The sequence below is a fragment of the Glandiceps talaboti genome, chromosome 20, assembly GCF_964340395.1.
Source record: "Glandiceps talaboti chromosome 20, keGlaTala1.1, whole genome shotgun sequence".
Taxonomy (NCBI): domain Eukaryota; kingdom Metazoa; phylum Hemichordata; class Enteropneusta; family Spengelidae; genus Glandiceps; species Glandiceps talaboti.
In genome coordinates, this window is record NC_135568.1 from 13289249 (window position 1) to 13311628 (window position 22380).

At 35.6% G+C, this 22380-nt stretch overlaps 1 protein-coding gene across 1 annotated transcript; it reads right to left on the reverse strand.

Moving 5' to 3' along the window:
- On the reverse strand, window positions 1-19371 carry LOC144450849 (uncharacterized). Its single transcript, XM_078141591.1, has 18 exons — window positions 19253-19371; window positions 18454-18626; window positions 17931-18003; window positions 17443-17570; window positions 16621-16724; window positions 15842-15998; window positions 12914-13008; window positions 12219-12282; window positions 11096-11281; window positions 10017-10268; window positions 8975-9197; window positions 8127-8326; window positions 7605-7744; window positions 6964-7049; window positions 6154-6393; window positions 2370-2593; window positions 1473-1591; window positions 1-471 (listed from the first exon to the last, which is right to left on the reverse strand). Exons 1-18 carry the CDS (start codon window positions 19341-19343, stop codon window positions 360-362), a joined length of 2667 nt encoding a protein of 888 aa, XP_077997717.1. The 5' UTR covers window positions 19344-19371; the 3' UTR covers window positions 1-359.
- Between the last annotated feature and the right edge of the window lie 3009 nt (window positions 19372-22380).

Below are 22380 nucleotides of genomic sequence, written 5' to 3' on the forward strand. Positions count from 1 at the left end.
ACCGTCAAACCTGTGAATAGCGGCCACACATGGTAGTTACATATACAGTGGTCTTTACAGACAGGTGGTTGTACTACATAAGATTTTGTGAACATGATAATTCTACCCGAATAGTAAATTCTCTACATTTCACCACAAGGTGTTGATGTATCTATTACCCAAATGACCAATTTTGTGCATTTTCCCACAGGGTATCAATCAATCCATTCCTCCAAAAAGGGGAATTTTCTGGACTTCACCACTGGGTGTATCACAAAGTATGGATGGATCCATTCCTCCATCAAAATGGGTAATTTTCTGCACTTCACCACAAGGTACATCACTTCAAAGTGTCAGTAACTTCATATACTCTCATTCTTTTATGTATCTTGACTTCGAAACAGTTCTTGAAATCTGAAATTCAGTTTGTCAATGTCGATACTACCACCTCCAACACTGCTGGCAGGGGGTGTGGGAAGACTTGGCAAAGGTCTGAAGGAATAAAACAGGGACAAATTTATTTTTGATGTACAATATTACCAACAGCGTGAGGATCCCAGAAAGGAGTACAATATGCTGAGATGGGATATTACTACCGTAGGAAGGTGCTATGAGCAAACTAAGATAAACATACATGTAAACTAAAACTACAATTGTAGTTGTATTTGGTAGATAACACAAGTGGGTAATATCAATGCCTTGATCGTGTAGATAAAACGACCCTGTACTCAAAATAGTGTAAACACAGAATGGTGTTGAATGTGCACCCAATTGAGAAAGACTTGTTATCAGAGACACAATCCATGAGTGTAACTACATTTTTGTACATCATCGTCCATCGATAGTTTATATCATATAAACATGTCGCATAAATAGTTTTATTTTGTGCCTATGTTAGCTTCTTGATAGATGATCTGCCATTGCCGTATTCATACAAGTAGTATTGTCAGTTTAACACTCTACTGAGGAAAGGAAGGTGTTTGTTGTGATTATTTCAATAACTTCAAAAACAAGTCTTAGTCAACAAACAAAACACACTTTCTCCTGACATACACACCAAGCAACTAGTGAACTTTATGATCTGTGAAATTCTTCTATATTTAGAAAACACATCCTACAATTAGATGTCATTCCACTTTATTTCTTCATTCAACCAAGGAAACTACGAGTGACATATAAAGGGGCCTTTGTCACTATGAGTTACTAGACAAGTAGTGACAACCCTTAGCTCACGAGTATTTTCTGGCTCAAAGAAGAAAAGTATTAGAGAATAACATAATTATACCAGCGCCAGTAATATCACAGAAAAATCAGGGAAAATAATTGCAATTTTGAACGTTTCGACTCATATTTCGAACACAGCAGAACCAATGACGTAGACACGCATTATCGTAACATAGACAAGCGTTGTTGTGGTGTAGAACAACCAGGGTATATATTCCATATTTTTTGTTCTAATCTAATTGGCTTGTGCTTGGTATAATAATACATACGTGTATGGTTGCAGTTCTCTTGCATTGTGGATAAGTTTCTGTATTGACTTGTGTTGTGTCATTTCCTCAGGTAGTTTACCATCCAGAGATCTGACGTTCAAATCAACATAGTCTAATTCCTGTTGATATGGGAGAAAGTAAACATCAGTATTTGACTAGAATCATGACCAAATTCTCACAATACAGCACACTAAACCTTGATACTTTTCTACAACTTTTAAGGAAATTCTGCAAATTTTTGCTCTGCAATTGGTACTTGTAGACAAAGTTTTGCCCATTACTTTATCATTATTACATTCCAGTAATCTACATTGGCAAAGTTTGTCTTTAAAGTGGAATGTGACTACTGGAAATTAAGGCATTTTTCATAATAGTTTTACAGTTTAGGAAAGTCGTTGATTATTCACTTGTATTATGCACAATTGCTGCAAAATACAGAGTTGAAACTTGTGTCTCATTCATTGTTCAAAGTCCTTGCAATGGACTTGCATTGTCATATGGCAGTCAGCAGACAAGCATATATAACAGCAGAACATAAACATTCAATGCTCCTAAGTGCTTATTACCATCAAATAAAACAACAAGCTGCTTTTTCGTTTCACGGCAGATCTCACAAGATCCCGCATGATCCAATTCATCCATAGCAACCACATGAGGGTGGTTAAACTGAAAGTGTTAAACACTTAGCAACACTTGTTCTCAAAGTCATCGCACATGGCCAAGGTGAAAGCTTGACCATGATCACGTTTGACAACCGTTGCTAGGCATATTTGCATATCTCGTGAGATCTTCAACGAGACATAAAATCCCTTATTGCAATTACGAAAATGTCTCTATTTTCGGCAGTGGTGCACCCCTTTTATGCAAATATTCAAGTCGACAATTCTGCATACTTACTGTCATAAACTTGACGATGTGTTTCTTTCCTTGCATACATGCATAATGGAGTGGAGTGAAGCCACTAAAATCCTGCATGTTGATACAAGACTTGTCTTTCTGCAGTAGTAAATGTATAACTTCCACAGTGTGGCTTTCGTTGGAACACTCCATGGCACGGTGGAAACATGTACAACCATCTCTGAAGTTGTAGTCAGCCAAATGGTTGATAACCCTCTTGAGAGCTGGAGATTCAAACACAAAGTGGCAAAAATACTCATCCCAATTTCATGGTTGATTTTCTTGATAAGAGAGTTTCTAATTTTGAGAAGCTACACGGGTAGTTGGAAGGTAAAGTAGGGTAAGTGAACTACAAAATGTACATGATCATCAATACTTGGGCCATAACATAGGGATTATTTTGTTACCATCTACAAACGTTATAGACTCACAGAGTCATTTAATTTCATGAAAACATGTGTACCCACATTACTGTGATTCTCTCATCAAATCCCCCCCCCCAATACACAACATACATACATACATACATACATACATACATACATACATACATACATACATACATACATACATACATACACACACACACTCATATACATACATACATAAACACACACATGTATACACACGTACACACACAAACACACGTATGCACGCACACACACACACACACACACACACACATACACACACACACACACACACACACACACACACACACACACACACCACTAAATAAAGTGCCAGGAGTTGATAACTAATATGCAAATTGCCAGGTGCTTCAAAAGTTTTCATGCAAAGTGATGCTACAAGACAACCACAAGTACAAATTCACAGTTAGTGTACAAAGGAAGTGTTATTTGTATTAATAGTATAAGAATGTTTTTTATCTTTTTGATATCACCTAATTTATTTTTTTATTTGTAAATTTACTGGGAACTACTGTAAACTAAAAACCATATAAAATATTCTAGTATTCTAGTCCCTGTACAAAATTATTTACCATCCTTTAAGAACCACACCTTGACCTGGACATCATGTGACTGACATGTGACATTTGTGTTATTTCATTGGTTGGTTTTGAACATGTGACATTAAAGTATGCTTTTTTATTAGATTACAATCCAACTCATAACACTACATTTATCAAAATGAATGAGCTGTTTTAGTCATCAACAGAATAATATATTTTAAACCAAATACTCTAACACAGGTCTAAATGAATGAAAGAAACACTTAACATGTCATACAAAGAAAATTCAAACTTGTCACAAAGATCAGATAATTAGTATTGCACAGAACAAGGCCATCCACTGCATTCAAACATACCATGTATCAAGATCAAAGTGTGGTTAGTAACCTTCCCTTATTCCCCAGCATAATGGTTCGACCCTTTGTAGAAACAATTGGAAGAAACCAAAACGAGGGGGAAATGGGGGAAAAGCTGAGTGATGTGTTAGTAGTGCTCCTTTTTGCCCCTTTCAACTCACCAGCTGTCATGTTATATGGTTCGTTATGTTCACTAAAACTGGTCAAGTACAATTCAACTTTACTAAGACCAGTTTCTGGACCAATTACTTCGTGGAAGGCTTGTTCTCTTCTGTTGATTAACCTGCTAGGGTCAAGAGCTTTCTGTTGCCTAGCGATAGCGGCAGCAGCTGTCAATTACAGAAAAGAACAGACAAGATACTAACATTTACCGAAACCTTTCTTTGATATTTAAATCAAAAATCCTCTGAGCGTGCACTTTAAGTTTTTGTTTTTGATATGATTATCATGCTATGAATAAATTTTCAATTTTCACACAAGTTCCAAATAAGCTAAATAGTCATGCCTTTGAAACAATTTTGTTGTAAATCTCTCGATTTCAAAGTTTGTTTCTAGTTCTTTTGAAGTAATTTAGGAAATTTGGGGTTCATCATCTTGTTTTCAAGAAAAGCAATTGGCTTTTATTTTCCGATAACATTAACAAGGTATTTGGCGGCCATATTGGATTCTAAAAATGTCCTCAATTTAAAAAATTCAAAATTGACACCTGATTTGTTTTCTTGACATTAACAAAGAATGGCTTTGATGTTTTTTGAACAAAGTAGCAATAAAAATGTAAGACTTTCATTTCTAAGACACATACTACAAGTATGGCATGTTAGAGGGAAGATATCTTGGTACTGTTTTCAAACCATGTTACAAGGTAGACTTTTTACAGTATGCTAGATGGTCTGCTTTTTACAGTGTGTTAAAGGATTGTTTTTACAGTAAACTAGGGGGTATATTCTTACACAGCATCTCTTATGGTATGCACTTATTAATGACTGTCTATGTACAACATATTTTTCACAACAGGCAATAACGAAGCAATTTCCAAACCAAAAATTAGAGGGTATATTGTTTTTATTACTCTATGGGGCTGTTGCTTACTGTATTGATAGTAAAGTTAGCAGGAAAATGCAGGTGATGTGTTGATGAGGTGATGATGAGCTTTGGAAGAATTCTGAAAAGGGATGGTGTTAGGCTCACACATTTGGCTTAAAAAAAGTTGAAGTGCAATACACTCACATACACCAAACATTATACAATATGCATCCCTGTAACAATGACATAATTGTGAATGGATTTCATGAATTATTTTTAAAAAACATAGTCAGCACTGTACCATGTCACTTCAAAATTAATTATTTACGTTGAAATATTTCATATTAATAATATGAATAATACTGACACTTATCTCATTATTCAAATTCATGCAAATTCTACTCGCCACAATCTGCTAGCCATGACATCAGGTCAAATGTCTGGAGAAAGTATATCATTATGCAAATTTATGCAAATTCTACTCGCTACAATCTGCTAGCCATGATATTAGGTCAAATGTCAGGGGAAATTACATCATTATGCAAATTTATGCAAATTCCTCTCGATGTAATCAGCTAGCCATGATATTAGTTCAAATGCCAAAGAAACATTTGGGGGAAATTATATCATTATTCAAATTAATTCAAATTCTACGAGCTTCATGTACATTTGTAGTTGCAGAGATTGTAAGGTCAGAGTGGAAAGGTCAAGGGTTACTGTTGATAACATTGATAACATCATGTGTTTTTGAAACAGGCAATATAATGTAGTTGAGTCAGTGATAAATTAGACACAAATTGAGAAAGACAAGGTAAAGGTAAGAACACTTCAAACATCAAGGCAAAACAGTTATTGAAACTTGAAAGTTAATATTAAATCTAACAATAACCATTAGTTAAAATGTTTGACACAAATAAGGCAGATCAACTTTTAAGTTATGAACTTCAGGTATACACTGTAAAGAATTTCTTGAACATGGGATTCTCCAATAATTGAATGTTCTGGTTTCTTGTTGTAAATCATCTAGGTTTCAAGCATTAGACTTTCAATGACAGAATTCATACCATCTTCTATAGCGCCCTCAACGTCACAACCAATATGAACTTTTGTTTGCCAAAAATTCATAGGTGACTGAGCCACATTGTGTTATATACCCCTTTCGAATACCTGCCACTTTCATGGAAATTTACTTGTTATATGAATACAATGGGGTATGCTAAGTCATGCTTTGTTGGGGTAAATAGCGGGGATAAAGAATGACAGATTGAGCTAGGTAGTTACAGTTTGGTTAGGGATAAGAATAGGACTAGACTCCCTAACTTACTCTCAATGTGTATCATCCAAAATATTTAGCCATTATTTTGAATCTTGTTTGCCCTGCTTCAACTAAAAATTTAAATGTTTGTAAATTTCAAAGAAATGCTGTGCCTACCAGCAGCCACATCTTCATTATCAGAGCTGACCGGGGTCAGGGGTCGTGGTAGGGGACTTTGTCTTAACAGGGAGCCAGGTCTGACAATGAACCAGTTAGCTGTGTTGAAGTTGCCGGAGCTAGTGAAGTCTCCAGAATGTAAGAATCCAGCAGACGGTGTTTTACATCTCCTTTGGTTGAACATGTATGTGCTTTCTGTGTCACTTTGTTCTGAGGCTGAACTGGGCTCTGTGCGTGTTCCTGCAGGATAAAATGTATCCCCATACAAACATGTGAAACGGTTCAATAACTCAATTTTTTTCACATTTTTATCAAATTTGATCACTTTTGAAAAGAACTTCTGATATAAATGAATGAAGAATCATTACTTATATGATTGTAGTTTAAAATGCATTTTAGAATTTCTAAAAATTTAGAGGAAACCAAGAATTTTTGTCAAATAATTCTGGCGGGAAAATAACACAATTTTAGAATCAATTAAAAAATTTGTATTATTTCAACACCCCTGGTCTAAAATATAGTTGAACGGTGCGATTAAGTTACACAAAAAGCAGAATTTGTTCACCAACTCATTTCAAAGATCAGTGTGTTTTGTAAATTTTGTCATATTTGCATGAATGAATGAATAAATTAATTTTCTTTCTATATCATTCAAATGACATGTCCATCATTACTACTACCTTCCCATGTTCCTCTCTAAGTAAAGGGCACTGATAAGTGACTATTTTTGGCACAGATTCAATCACCCCTAACCACTATAAGTCTATCTCGCTTCTATCAACTGGTATTAACAGACTTCACGCTACTTACCCATATCACGAGACTGGATCATATTCATGTAGGAATTTTGTTCAACAAATGTACCAGAGTCGTTATCGGAGTCATGGTTCCACCGACTGTAAACGAAGGTAAAAATACAACAAAAGTTCTCTGTTACCTTGACCCAGAATATGACTTAACAATTACATTTGTTGAAGGGTGCACACCACAATCTGTACGTATTACAAGGAGTCACGATGGTTGATTGGTGCAAGTCGATCACTGGCTTATAATCTGCACACTGCCAGTTCAAGTCTTGTTGCTGTCATTGAGTTTTTGATTTCCTAAGCAGGATTGAACCATCATTGTAGCCAAGTCAACCCAGCTGTATAATTTGGGGACTTGGTAGTACAGAGGATGCTGGGTGAAAAGCTAACCCTGCGCACTTCCAGTGGTTGTATATTCATGACTCCTAAGTGCTTATTACCGTCAAATAAACAATCATGAAATGATAATGTTCTGCTATATGCATATCTGATAATTCCCATGAAACACTGAAAAATGAATGGGGAACAAGTTTTACCTCTGCAGAGTTTTGCATGATTGCACATAGTACAGGTAGTGCAATATTATGAAATTATTCTCCAAACCCCCAACAAAAGTACCTTCCACTTTAACATTAGTAGTCTTACCTATCTGTGTTAATGTCTTCTACTTGTTTATGTATGGCAGATTCCACCAAAAACTTGACAGCTTGTACGCGTCCATGGTAACAAGCAACCATGAGAGGAGTGTCTCCTTTGAAGTCTCTCAAATTGTGGTCAAATATTGGCTGCGAACCAATATCAGAGAAAATGTATGTTTTACAAAAATATAGAAAAGCATACGAAAAAAATGACCCTTCTCTTGCCACATACAAACTTACATAACTCTCTGAAGATAAAATTTTGTGGTAAAATGCCAATTTGTGACAAACTATTGACAATAAAGTGCTTTCTGGTGACACAGCTGACATCTTCACTGACAGAACAATCTCTGATGACTGTTCTACGTTACAGCATCCCGGGTGACAAATGCCCTAACATCAGCGCCCTCTAGAGGCAATATTTACCAACACAGCTAACTCTTGAAGCAAAAACCATCAAAACAGCAACTTCTGGAGTAGCATTAGGAAAGCTCCTTGTAACTTATCGGATGTTTCTATGACAACTCACCTGCCACACTTTCTTCAGCCTAACCATGCCTTTCCTATCTCTAATCAGTGCCATTATTCTCATAGCTCTTTCCTTTCTGTGTGTCTCCAACAATACCTGCACCCCTTCAAAGTCACTGCATTTGTACAGATGACCATTGGCATCCAAGATGGCTGAACTTGCCCCTCTCAGTAACAGAGCCTTCACCACTTTGCTAAATCCTGTAAAAGACAACAACATCAAAGCATGATACATTGATGGAATGAATAGCGTTCCCTTTACCTATTCTTGATAATCAGGAATGGTACAAGTTTTATTCCAAGACATAATTATTGTCAGCTGTGAAAGCTATGTTTTTGCTTTGTACATTTTGAATGTTGCTATCTTGAAATCATGGCAGTAAACTCTAAAAGTACATCTCGCACCAGTAAAATTTTGATTACATAGACAGTAGTTGTCATGACATAGCACAGTCAGGCTACAATTAGTGTATTTTCTGTCCAAAAAGTATAACTTGGCTTGTGTATGCTATAAAAGGTCTCCCACTACACACAAGCCAAGTTGAACATGTTCACACAAAAAATATGGGAGTTATACCCTGGTTGTTCTACATCATGACAACACACATTTACATCATTGGTTCATTAAATCTAAAATCCTTGGACCATTCATATTTTCCTTGGCTGAATGCAGGAAAATATTTGGGAATAAAATCGAAAGATGTAATTTTTTTTTTTAGAACTTGAAGCTTGCACTCTTTTTTTTAATAATTATTATTTATTTTTTATTTTATATTTTTGACATACACACAGTCACACTTAGTACTACAGAGATCCAGTCAGATTTGTGACTATATTATATTTTTTTACCTTTACGTGCAGCCATCTGTACAGCAGTCTGACCAGAATTATTCATAGCATTAATGTCTAATTCTTGATAAAATGACATGCTTTCTTTGTCAGGTCCAGGTAGAACATCTTTCTTACAAATCTGGAGTAAAAACTTGACCACCGGATAATGACCTCTAGCTGATGCAACATGTAGAGCTGTGGCATTGGTTGCTGGATGTCGACGACTCACATCTCCTCCTTTCTGTTTATACATTCATACAAGAATCAATCATTAGTTGATATATTCTACCCATGTCCTGATTAATAGACTAGTCCACATAATATATATAGCAATAATGACTAAACCATGATATTTGTTTCAAGGGATGACTAGGCTGTGTTTCTTACAAGAGTAAATTTTTTAGAAATGATTTTCATATAAAAATACCAACATGAGAAATGGTGGGTCTCAGCAAAGTCATAACTTGAAATAACCACATATTCTTTAAAGCTGAGTTAAGGTGCAAAAAATATCACAAAGTCCTTCAATTCTCTCCAAACCTTGCCATATGAAAGTTTGTTTCTCGTCCTTTTGAACTAATAACAGAAATTTGGGGTTTCACCATCTTGTTTTCAAGGAAATCGTAAATATTTTACTTTCCAATGAAGTTAACACTGACAGTATTTGGTGGCCATATATTGGAATCAGTATTTGGTGGCCATATTGGATTCAGTATTTGGTGGCCATATTGGATTCAGTATTTGGTGGCCATATTGGATTCAGTATTTGGTGGCCATATTGGATTCTCCAAATTTTGATATCATTTAGACCTTTATTTCGAAAAAAATATATGGGGACCCTAGATTTTTTAATTGTTTTCAACTGAGAATAGGATGGAATTTTCTTAAACAAAGTAACATTATAGTGTAACTTTGACTTTCAGAGAAATTGGTCTGACAGCACATTATGCTGGTCCAGCTGTTGTGGATTATCTCACATATTCAGTTTAATTTGCATTCTTGTTAGGACCTTAAACTGAATTTGTATCCACTGTTAGTCCTTATAATGCATGTGTCTTACCTCATACAATAACTCAATAATGTGTAGATGTCCATTTTCAGCAGCCACCATAAGAGGCCAGTCTCCAGCCCCTGTTATAGGGTTCACATTATCTCCCTCTTCCAAAACACAGTACAGTCTATTTGCGTTGCCATTGGCTGCCGTCTCAAATAACGTAGGTGTGACTATCTGTTTTTGTCTCTTCAACATTGCTTTCTTGATAAAGTCTGTGATATTGGAGTTTTGACAAAGCTGCAGAGCTTCTTGTAGTCCCTGATATCAAAATGAGAAAAAAAATTGACATCAAAAAAAGACTATATGCACTACTCTGCATTCAAAGCCAGTCTGATATGATCTCTCATGCGTAACTAAAATCTTAGAATGAAGCTATGTATATACCATATCTCAGTTACCAAAAAAACAAAAGATTGTAAAGGTTGGCATCTGGGGGCGTCGTTTGTAAACAGCTTTTGGACCAGCGATGAGTTGAGTACTATGGTATAATGTTGGGTTCTTATATAGTGCTTTCCCACTCCGTGCTCAAAGCGCTTTACAAATATTACCCCTGGCTCGGATCAGAACGGCACAACGGCCCTTTAGTCTTCCTCAACTCCCCGGGGAGTATACCCTCCTTTGAAAGAATCATCATGCCGAGAGTTCTAGAACAAAAGTTGGTTGCATTCTAAACAGGACAAAACAATCTACAAATTTCTTTCAGATGTGATGTAATTCTCTGGAACTCATGGAATTGTTTTAGGCATATTTTGTTGAAGTCTTCATGTACATGTACTGCTGTGTCCGCTCATAACAATTCTTTCAAAATGGCTGCAAGGTTGGCACCAGAACACGCCATTTTAGGCTCAGTTTTAAATTTACGTATGTCTTAAGTTGTTAAAACAAAAACTGTCCCACCAAGTTAAACTGCAAAATACATCATATCACTCCGCCCTCAACAATCTTTTCCAAGAAAGGGATATTGGCCGACTTATGAGAGCGCCCTCACACAGTGTACATTTACATCTTAACTACTGTATTGTAAAATTTGGGGGGGTACCTGAGGTAAAATGAGATGTGGAAAGGGGTAATAACATTATAATTACCGTAAGACCTTGATTGTGAAATAAGATTGTCTGTACAACATCTTCAAATTGTTCCTCAACTGCATAGTGTATTGGTAAGTATCCTTGTATATCTTTGATGGATGGGTCGGCATTGTGTTGCATCAGTACTTGTACAGCCCTGGTATTACCACACTTTGATGCAATGGATAGAGCTGTCTGTCCAGTCTGTAACAAAAACAAGGTATGTCATCATTACTCTCTGGGTATCTGTCACAGATTTTAATTGTCATTTGCATGCATTTACAAATATATGAAAACAAATATAGTTTTGACAAATCCTACACATAATTAAAAACAGACATACAGCCCTGCACCCACATACCCATGCATACAGCCCTGCACCCACACACCCATACATACAGCCCTGCACCCACATACCCATGCATACAGCCCTGCACCCACATACCCATGCATACAGCCCTGCACCCACACACCCATGCATACAACCCTGCACCCACGTACATGTACCCATGCATACAGCCCTGCACCCACGTATCCATGCATACAGCCCTGCACCCACACACCCATGCATACAGCCCTGTACCCACACACCCATGCATACAGCTCTGCACCCACAAACCCATGCCATCCTCTACATGTATCTCTCCACTTACCCCTCCTCCTTCCCTTTCAATCATCTATCCACCCAACATCCAATCATCTGACCATACATCTCTCAATCAATTTTTCCTCCAATCCCCGTCCATCAAACAACATAACCACCTACCTACCAAGTCATCCACGCATTCATCTATGAATACATCACCCCCAAGCATCTGTCTGTCTGTCCATCCATGTGTCTGTCTGTCAATCATGATCCACCCATCCTTCCATCCATCAATACAGCCATTAATACATCCATCCATCCACCCATACACACAAAATGTTGTTATAAGACAGACGTATCATGAGTCGAAACACACAGAGGGAGACAAACAAAAAGGGGGAAGAGAAGTTGACAGGAAAAGATTTGCTTCATTTTATTGCCATTTCATTCATTGTACTTCAAGTATTAGGAACACCAACATTTATTAGAAGGTTGACACTTTCACAAAGACATCTATGAAAAGTTGTAAACCTCAAAAAAAAAGACATATCTTACCCTTGGATGTTGAGCATTGATTGGACATTTTTGTTGTTTGAGTAGAATTTTCAGGTTATCAATTCTGGAAAATAAAAAAAGTTGTGTGTCACGTCAGTCAGTAATCAAAAGTAATCAGTCTGACAGTACAACTGAGCTGAAATATAAATCTCATTTTGATGTCCAGGGTCAAGAAAAAATTTCAAATTTTCCTGCACGTACGAGCTGCAAGTGGAACAATTTTTGAAACTGTTTTGTTACATGTATTTACTTAATTATATAATATTGAACACCCTGAACAGTATTGAATCATCTGTGGGTAAATGTATTTGGACAGCTGTATACAAAATATGCTCCAATAAATCCCATCAAATTGATTTTTGGGTCCACACCCAAAATCATATGATCCTAATTTTCAGTCCACTGTTGTACTACATATGGATACAAGTGACCTCTAATTAACACGCACGATGTCTGATTATAGGTATTTTAACAATTTTCAGTGAATTTATTGTTGGTTGTCTGGTTAAAAAAATAATACTCCGCTTACAGCTAGTTCAGCACTTTAAGTCTGAACAACACCACATATATTCTAATCTGAGTCTAGCCAAAACACTCAGCATTTATGACCTATGTTACCTACTTGTGCAACTATCTTTTACTTGTAATTTAAGTGTGCCTACTTCAATAAAGTTACCAACACACAGCCTTCTCACCTATTGTATTCCGCCGACACCATTAATAAAGTCCTGTCCTCAGAATCAACAACAAACAAATCTGTCTCTCTTATGTCTTGTTCTTTTAATAGAACCTTTGGTTAAAAAAAGTAACACAGAGTTAATTAGATTTATTTTCAAATATAGGGAACTGTATGGGTGGTAATGCAAGCAGGATGTACTTGAGATATAAATGATAGTTGAAATCTAAACATACAGAAGTTTCAAACACATGATGTATATTTCAGTGCAACATTATCATGAGATTTTGAAATTCAAACTACATGTACGACAAATTTTTGTGACAGAGACACAGTTGAATGCCAATTAAAAGAATATTAATTAAACTTTCCAAAACATCATTAATACTAAGTCATCAGAAAATGTATGATTAAACTAGAACCCAGGATTTCGTAAAACTTACGTTCATGGGACCACGAAATTCTATTGCATAGAAATCTTCATGTTGTTGTGGAATATTCTGGGTGTTAAATGATTCCTTTTATTGAAATAAAAGAAAATATCACTGATAATACCCAACAGTGTATCAGAAACTTGTTAAGGTAGAACGCACCTATTTCAATAAAAATCACAGTTCTTAACCCTTTAGGGTGTCATTACACAGAGTTACAGAAACCAAGTCACCAAAGGATTAAAAATCTCTCAAAACCTTGCCATACGAAAGGTAGTTTCTAGTCCCTTTTTAAAATTAGCAAAATAAATTTTATGGTTCACCATTTTGTTTTGAAGGAAATAATCAATGTATTCTAGTATGTGAAAATAGTATTTGGTGGCCATATTGGATTCTAAATGGGTTCATTTGAATATCGTTTTGACATCTTTGTCATCTACTTCTCTTTGACTCAGTGACAAGGCCCCTTATGCCACTCGTAAATGACAAGGCTCCTGTCACTGTAAGTGACAAGGCCCCTTATGTCTGTCATATTTCCTTTGCTTATTGTGGTGATATCTGCTAATATATAGCTGTCAAGGTATGGGATTTCTTGTATAAACTCTCCCCTAATATTTGCTTCCCATAAATGACTTAACTACCATAAGGGTTTTTTATTGCATTAAAGAAATGACTTGAAAACACAGATAGCATAAAACTACATATTTCACTCTGTGTATTAAATACTATGCTAGAAAGTGGCAACCCAAGCAAGTATTTTTTGATGATAGAAAAGCGACAAGCCTGTAGCAAGATACAGTATTCTCACCTAACAAAGGAGTGCTGAGCCCTATCTATCCTACAGTTTTCTGATACAGTCATGGGGAAATGAAAATAGAATTTTCAAAAATACTAATAACAATATGTATATGTATTTATAATGTGCCTTTCCTCCCGAGAGCTCAAGGTGCTCACAGTTATTACCCCCCGGCATGGATCAATGGCAGCACAACGGCCCTTTATACTTCCTCAACTCCCTGGGGAGCATACAATCTATTGCAACCTCTATAAGCACATAGGATTAAAGTATTCACATTACAATCTCTATCCTACCAGGTCCCCAATTATACAGCTGGGTTGACTGAGGCAGTCGTGGTTCAAATCTTACCCAAGGACTTTATCACTCAGAAACAAACAGCAGCAACAGGGGTCTAACCTGCAACCTGCAGATTCCAAGCCGGCCACTCTAAACCATTTGCCCATCGTGACTCCCATACTGATTACCATCAAAATGATACAAAATCAGTCAATCATAGGTTACATGTAGCCAATATTTGTTACTAAATTTCTTGAAACATTCCAACTTCATAACACTGAGATAGGTTTCACATAATTAGCATTCAACTGTACTTGTCCACATACAAAAAGATTACATTTGATGGATGGATGGATGGTAAAAAAATCCCTATGCTTGCATTATTTTTGCAAAATGACAAAGAAGTGAGTTGAACTTGCATAGTTCGAATCATCATTATTGAACATAAAACAGGCAAGCATGAAATCTACAAAATAACTAAAATTTAAAAACAAGGACAAAAAATAACAACAATAACAATAACGAACAAATGTATCATAAAACATATAACATCAAATTATTTTCAGAATATGCAAGCAGTTTGGAGCAAGGAGTGCATGTGGCAATGCATGCTGGGAGTTTGCAATGGCAAAGGTTGCATATGAATATTAATCGATGCAAAAAAATAATTTGGCAAAGCTGTTACCTATATCTCGTCTTTGTCTCTTTTCAGTTCTTGCACAAACTTGCACAAAAGGAAGCAACCAAATAAATGGTCAAAGGTCAAAGCTGGAGCAGTTAGCAAAAGCAAAGGAGCCATGGGAATGCAAAGCTGTGTTAGGAAGAAAGATAATGTCTTAGAATAGTCAAGAATCAAAACTATCATGGAATAAATGGAAATCTGATATTAACTCTAATTTGATGACTTGACTGTTTATATTCAAGTCAAAAGCATACAAGATTAAACATGATAAATGGTATGAATTTCCTATATGCCCTCCTTATGTTACAGCTTAAGGGAGGAATGACAATTGATGTAAAAGCCATGACATATTCAATGAGAGAAAATACAAATACATGTAGAAGGAAGAGGACACTCGATAGAAATGTACATAATTCATTTACATAATTTCATTTTGTTACATTTATTATTAGATGTGAAATATATCTTTGATTACTTGAGGAGATTATATACCCAAATAGGAAATGAATTTCAAGTGTGAGTTTATATCTCTCCCAATTTATTCATTGAAAATAAAACTACCTCACATCTCATTAAAGATAACAGAAATTATAGACAAGTGACTAACCTATGTTTAGTGGTAATTGACAGAAAAATTGACAGACCAATGTTTTATTGAATTTCCAAGACCTGCTTTCCTTGCGCCATCTTACTCAGCACATCCCTACGTTGTGTCTCTCTTACCTTTGAAAACGTGACACATTTCACTTTACCACTTACGTTTTCAGCCCTGTTGCTAAGCAACTCACATCTCTGCATCCTCTTGGTTACTATGGCATCCTCACAGTCTTCATGTCTGTATCTCCTTGCAATGTCATCAGGTCGTAGACAGTCAGAACTTTCCAAGTTCACATCTGCCCCTCTTTTGATCAAAACACTGAATTTTGAAGAAAAAAAAGTTTAAATTATTTAATATTAATGTTGTACATCACAGGATATTATAAGCCGGTTAACCAGAAACAGAAGGCCATCCAGCTCAAACCGAAAATTTAAGTACAATTGCTAAAACAAAAGTACTGGGCCTTTGCTTGAGTGAGGGCGCTAATGCAGATAAGTATGCTACAACTACATTTGAATCTTTTTTAGGTAGAATACACCTTTCACAACTTTCACTGAAAATCAAAGTTATCAAAATCTCCCCAAACTTTGCAATATGGACGCTTACTTCTGGACCCGTTGAAATGATAAAAGAAATTTGGGGTCAACCATCTTGTTTTCAAGGAAATTGCCAACCTTTTAGTTTCACACAGTATTTGGCGGCCATATTGGATTCTAAAATGGCTTAATTTTGTCAACATTTTGACCTCTATTTCACAACTTTGTATGGTGACCCCTACTTTTTCTTGATTTGAACTGAGGAATGGACTGGAGTTTTCTTGAAAACAGTAACAGTAAAAATCTGATCCGTATATTTCCATGGCGCATTTCAAGTTAAGGGTGTACATAACCTAAAAATAACTCATTCAAAGGAAAAGCAGCAATGTTTATTTCCAGCTTACTTGACGACATCCAGTTTATTTTCCCTAGCTGCATAGTGTAGAGGTGTCCATTTATTCCGTGGATTAGTGTTATTAGGATTGGCCCCAAGACAACATATAAGAACCTGAAAAATACAGAAAATATAAGCTTTCTTATCTGTTAAAGTGACCATATGGATGAGGATTTGGTTTTTATTTTGGATTTTTTATTTATGAAACAATTTTATCATGGCCTCCTACTTTGAAAAATCAACGTGAAATAACACATGCCAAGGCCTTGTTTGTAACTCAATCAATTACAAACACATAATAATTGTCTAAAAATCGTTGTTATTGTACGTACAATAACAAACTTTATATACATTTTTTAGCTTTTGCAAAGTGTTGAGTTACAAACACAGACTTGGTCCATGTTATTTTGCATTGATTTTTCAGGTAGGAGGCCATGATAAAATTGTTTTATAAATTAAAAATCCAAAATAAATACCCAATCCTCATCCATATGACGACTTTAAAATGAATATTTAAATCTTTGTTTTCACTGAAGATACTTTGGGGTCATGAATATTCATTGTTCACCTATAACATGTGTATTTATGTTGACTCCCATGAGGCAATGTGGCCTACAGCGAAAATCTCCAAATGAGCCACAAGTTCAAATTCGTGTTACTCTGAAATTGTGCATAATATACAGGTGATGCAAAATCATCAAATGACTCTAAAACCTAAAGTTTTATGAAAATGTCTTCAGTTCCTGGAGTGGTGTTCCCCTTTAAGTACAAACAATGCCAAGTTAGGGGGTGGGGGAGGGGGTGGTGGTAAAATAGAAATCCAAGTACATACCTCAGCAATAACAGAGTACCCACACTGAGCTGCAATACATAGCGACGTCATACCAAACCGTGTGTATTCCTCTACATCAGCATATTGGATATGAACAAGTGATAAAATCAGCCCAAGCTGTGATATACCTAAATGATGCAATAACCAAAACAGAGTTATGACTTGTGCTACTTCGATCTGAACTCAGCGTGTAAATACCTACTAGCTCTGATTGCACTTATGGCTTCATACACAAACGTACACCAACAAGCTATTTACATATTGCTTGGTCAGATTCATGGCTAATTTGAATAATTTTACTTTTCTTGGCCATGTGATGTAGGAATGTTGAATGTGACTTTTCAAGACTAACTGACATCAACTAAAAGTTACATGATGAAATCAGCTCTGGCCTTGATCCCATTTTTTTTAAGTACAAAATTGAGAAGAAAATCAATCATACTCAAGACAACAGAAACAACTAACTGTTAGACGACTAACTAACTTACCAACTCTAACTGCACAGTGTAGAAGCGTTTCTCCTCCAGCATTTCTCTCTTGATTGATGTCAAATTCTAGACTCTGGTGAAAAGAGAAATATTTATTTATTTATTTATTTATTTATTTATGCATGCATGCATGTTTAGTTTCCTGCAATGGTTCACCCAAATATTTATCTCTCCTAAATGCAAATTACCTTCAATCATGAATATTTATGTTCTACTACTGTGTCGACATCAAGGACATCCACTGAACAATGATTGTGGAACAAGTTTCAACTCATTCTTTGTCAGCAATTATGCATAATATAAGTGATGTAGCAATAGTAAAATGACTCTCCGGCACCCACATTTTATGAAAATGTATTTATTTCTGGTTCTAAATTGAATCAAACTTCTTCAAAGAGCAAAAGTATGAGTGAAACCAGTTGAAGTCTGGATGTCAACTTGGTATCAAATCATCTCTAACCCTGTCTGGTTAAACTAGTTCAAGATCAAGGCCATATAAACTTCACCATCATTCCAGACTTACCTGTAATTTGATTTGGATTTCATCGTAACTTTTACTCCTTTCAACCAAATCAAACAACGTATCCTTGTCTTGTAGTGATGCTGGTGTAGCTGGTCTCTTCATTGGTGTGGCAGCTCTTATAGTCAATAATCTCTTGGTTTTACTACAGAAACATACCTGCTCAGCTATTCTCCCTATAAAAATAAATTGAAATGTCAGTTAAAAACAGGTGGGGGAACAAATGTGATGCTGATTTTGTCTCTCTGCATTACTTTATGGTTTTGGACACAGAAATTTTCAGCAATTCTGCATCACAAAACCTCTCTGAAATAGAGTTATACAAATTTGTACATCTGGTTTAGAGGAGTGTGCTGTACTGTACAATTGAGTGAGGCATTCTGGGAAAACAAATAAAGCTTGGAGCTCATAATCTCTATGAAGAATAGCCTCAGCATTGTTTGGGAAAGCACAAAAGAGATTAGGAGCTCCTACCTTCATTTTGTTTCCCAGAATGCCTCTCCTCGATGCACAGCAGGCCTCCTCTATGCCATATTTGCCAATTTGCACAACTCTATTTTAGACAGTTCACATGATGCATAATTGGTGAAAATGTTCTTCTCTGCCCCCCCCCCCCCCCCCAACCACTATGTAATGCAGCTATTATAATATCAGCCTTGATTTTGTTCCCCTTTTTTAAGTCAGGAGTTAAATATGGAAAACCACAATTACATCATTTTTTTCTGTAATTTTTTACACTCAGTATATAATTTATACTTTGAGAAACAAAGGATTATTTTAGTATGGCCTAATGTTTACTTACCAAGTTTGTCTGTGTGTTTGGTATTTATTCCAGATGAGAGAAGGAAAGTAACAGCATCCATGTTTCTGGCGATACAGGCAAGATGTAACATGGTATTGCCCAGGGGTTCAAAGCGTTGACTTATACCTGTACAGAATACAAATCAATAGAGAAACATGTGTGAACATTTGAGAGATACCACTACCAGGAATAACTCCCACACCTTGGAGCAACATACGATGTAGTTTGTATACCCTGAATTACCCTTTAGCAGTAACATACCATTTACTATACCATGCACGAACCAAGTTTAACAAAAATATGGAATATTTTCTCTGGTTGTCACGACAATGCATCACTGGTTCTTCTTTGTTCAAAATATAATTCAAAACACTCAAAATTGTCATTACTTTCCCTGATAACCCTTTGATATTACTGGTGGCAGTATAATTATGTTATTCTCCAATAGTTGTCTTCAATCAGCCAGAAAAAACTCGTGTCCTAAGAATTGTCACAAAGACCCCCTAGGTCACTTGTATTTTCCTTGGCTGAACGAAGAAAAATATTGGAGAATAACACCTAAGTATATGCAATTTCATATTCCCTACAACCCTGATATCACAACTATTTCTGGGTGTATCCTAAAAGTAACAGTACATGTACAGACATGTATGCACATCATCATCTGACAACTGTAAAAGTGTTCAATTTGGAGAACATTCAATTTGTACATAAAGTAAAAAAAAAAAAAAAAAAAAAAAAATCCAACTGTCTCATTTACTTTTATTTGAATGGTAATCATTGATTCTTCATATCTATTTAGAAATTACTAATTAGGACTATTCAAACTAAATACTGCGGAAAAAAAAAAGAGTTTATGAATCCATAAAACATGATCATTGGTGCAGACATTACATGTACATGTAGCTATAGGCTGTAGTTACACATATACATGTACACAGTCAGCATATATCACATGTATGATGATGATGACCTTAGATGACCTTTGTGTCTAGTCCATACAATGGACTAACCTACACTGATATACTGATAATAGTGATATCATTACAAGACAAACTAAATTGAAAAATGAGAACCCTTCCCTGTAGACACTCTAGTTACAGTGATTTAGCCTGGTATCTTCATGATATACCCTACATACATGTGTATATCAAATTCATGATGATGACCTTAGATGACCTTTGTGTCTAGTCTAAACAATGGAATAACTTACATGTATATTGATAGACTGATACCATTAGAATACACATTAAATTGAAAAATTAGAACCCTTCACTATAGACACTCAAGTTACAGTGATTGTGTAGCATGGTATCTTCATGTTAATATATTCTCATGATGGTGACCTTAGATGACCTTTGTGTCTTATCCAAACACTGGAATAACCTACACTGATATACTGGTATCATTACTACTATATACTCTTTGAACCCAAACATGACAGATTCACTATTCATGCCAACTTTGATACAGCAAGGTTTTCTTTGTTTTCAAAGAGATAAAAATTGTATTATATAGGATAACAATGTCTTCAAAGTAATTGTACTACTTTGAATGGTAAACCACATTAATATCCGAGATTTGTTAAAAACATACCAACAATTCTCGTTACAATTTGCTTAACGACTGTTGTCAAAATCTTGTTGTACCTCGATCATATAATGTACTGAATGACAGAGTGACAGACCAAAGCAATGGAACTCAACTGCTGGAAAACTAAAGGTGATAGATAGCTGATGCTAAACATTTTAAAAACGAGAACTATGAACCAACCTTTTTAATTTAAACAATATAAAATAAACCGTATTGACGCATTACCATGTACCTTTTACTAAGTTGTCATTTTAGCCTTTTTCATAATTATTGTAACCACTTTGTTGTTTTCAGCTGCTTGATTGTTTTACCATGCGTTTATAAATTCTATTGTACATGTATATACAGTACTTTTGAATATCACAAAATAGAAAAGATACTTCAGAAAATAAATAAACTTTTAAACTTCAAAAGTAAATTTGTAAAGAATTAACATACAAATTATCTTCTTGATTATAAATTTAGTCAATAGGATACTTGCGATCCAGACTGAGCATGCTCAGACGCAAAGGACTATGGGATTATCTGTGGCTATCCTAATACCTAATCTGGAGCTACTGATAAAATTAACCACCCAAAATGGTCAGGGTGACTATGAATTGATTATTTGTGATTACAAACAGTGTAACATTATTATTTACAATACTAATTGCTAGTATTTATTGTCACATTTCCCACAATGCAACATTCAACATGGCAGGTTTGTAGGTTCCCTATTCTAACAATTCCTTGTTTACTTGACAATGATTGTCAGTGATCACTGACTCATTTCATACAACCCATTTCTCTGAATATATGTGAATACTTTAGCAAATACAAATGATTCATCACAGCTTGGGGAGGCCACGGTATCAATGTGTACAAAGGACAAGCCACATGTATACAAATGTATATACATGTATGCATGATGAACAAGGAAGTTGGAAGTATAGTATTACATGCCTCAGGAGCAGTGTACAAATGTAGCTACATACAATTTGTTATATGATATATTAAGTTACAAGTTATGGCCTGTTTTACCTAACGTAAAGGCTCACAAAATGAGCTTAATAATTATTTTTGTGGAATCATGGTGGTTAAAATGGCTATATCCTCACTACATCATTTTGTTGCTGATCAGTGAAACTCCTTCAGCAATATTTGAATATGGCTGAAGTCCTTGGTCAAGATTTGAACCATGACTACAAACATGTATGCCTGTGCCCCAGTCAACCCAGCTGTATAAATGGGGACCTGGTAGAACAGATATTGTTATGTGAGGGATTCCAACCTTGTGCACCCAATGGCAGTATTGATTGTATGCTCACAAGGGCGAAGACAAAGTATAAGGGTTGTGCCATTTTAGATCTGTGCCAGGGTTTAATAACTGTACACCGCTTTAATTACAAAATATATTCTTTCAAGTGTAGGAAGGCTCTAAATAACAAATGTCTAAGCCAATCTATTTTTTTATACACGTCTATACCCATCAAAGGAAGGAATTACTTCATTCAAAGTATCTATGATTTTGTCATACATTTGAGGTATAATACTAA

Coding starts and splice junctions, on each gene's coding strand:
- LOC144450849 (XM_078141591.1), bottom strand. CDS start 19,343: ATGTTACATCTTGCCTGTATCGCCAGAAACATGGATGCTGTTACTTTC. Junction 12,283..12,913: donor GTGTCGGCGGAATACAATAG/GTGAGAAGGCTG, acceptor TTTATTTTCCAG/AATTGATAACCTGAAAATTC. Junction 472..1,472: donor AGAGAACTGCAACCATACAC/GTATGTATTATT, acceptor TTATTCCTTCAG/ACCTTTGCCAAGTCTTCCCA.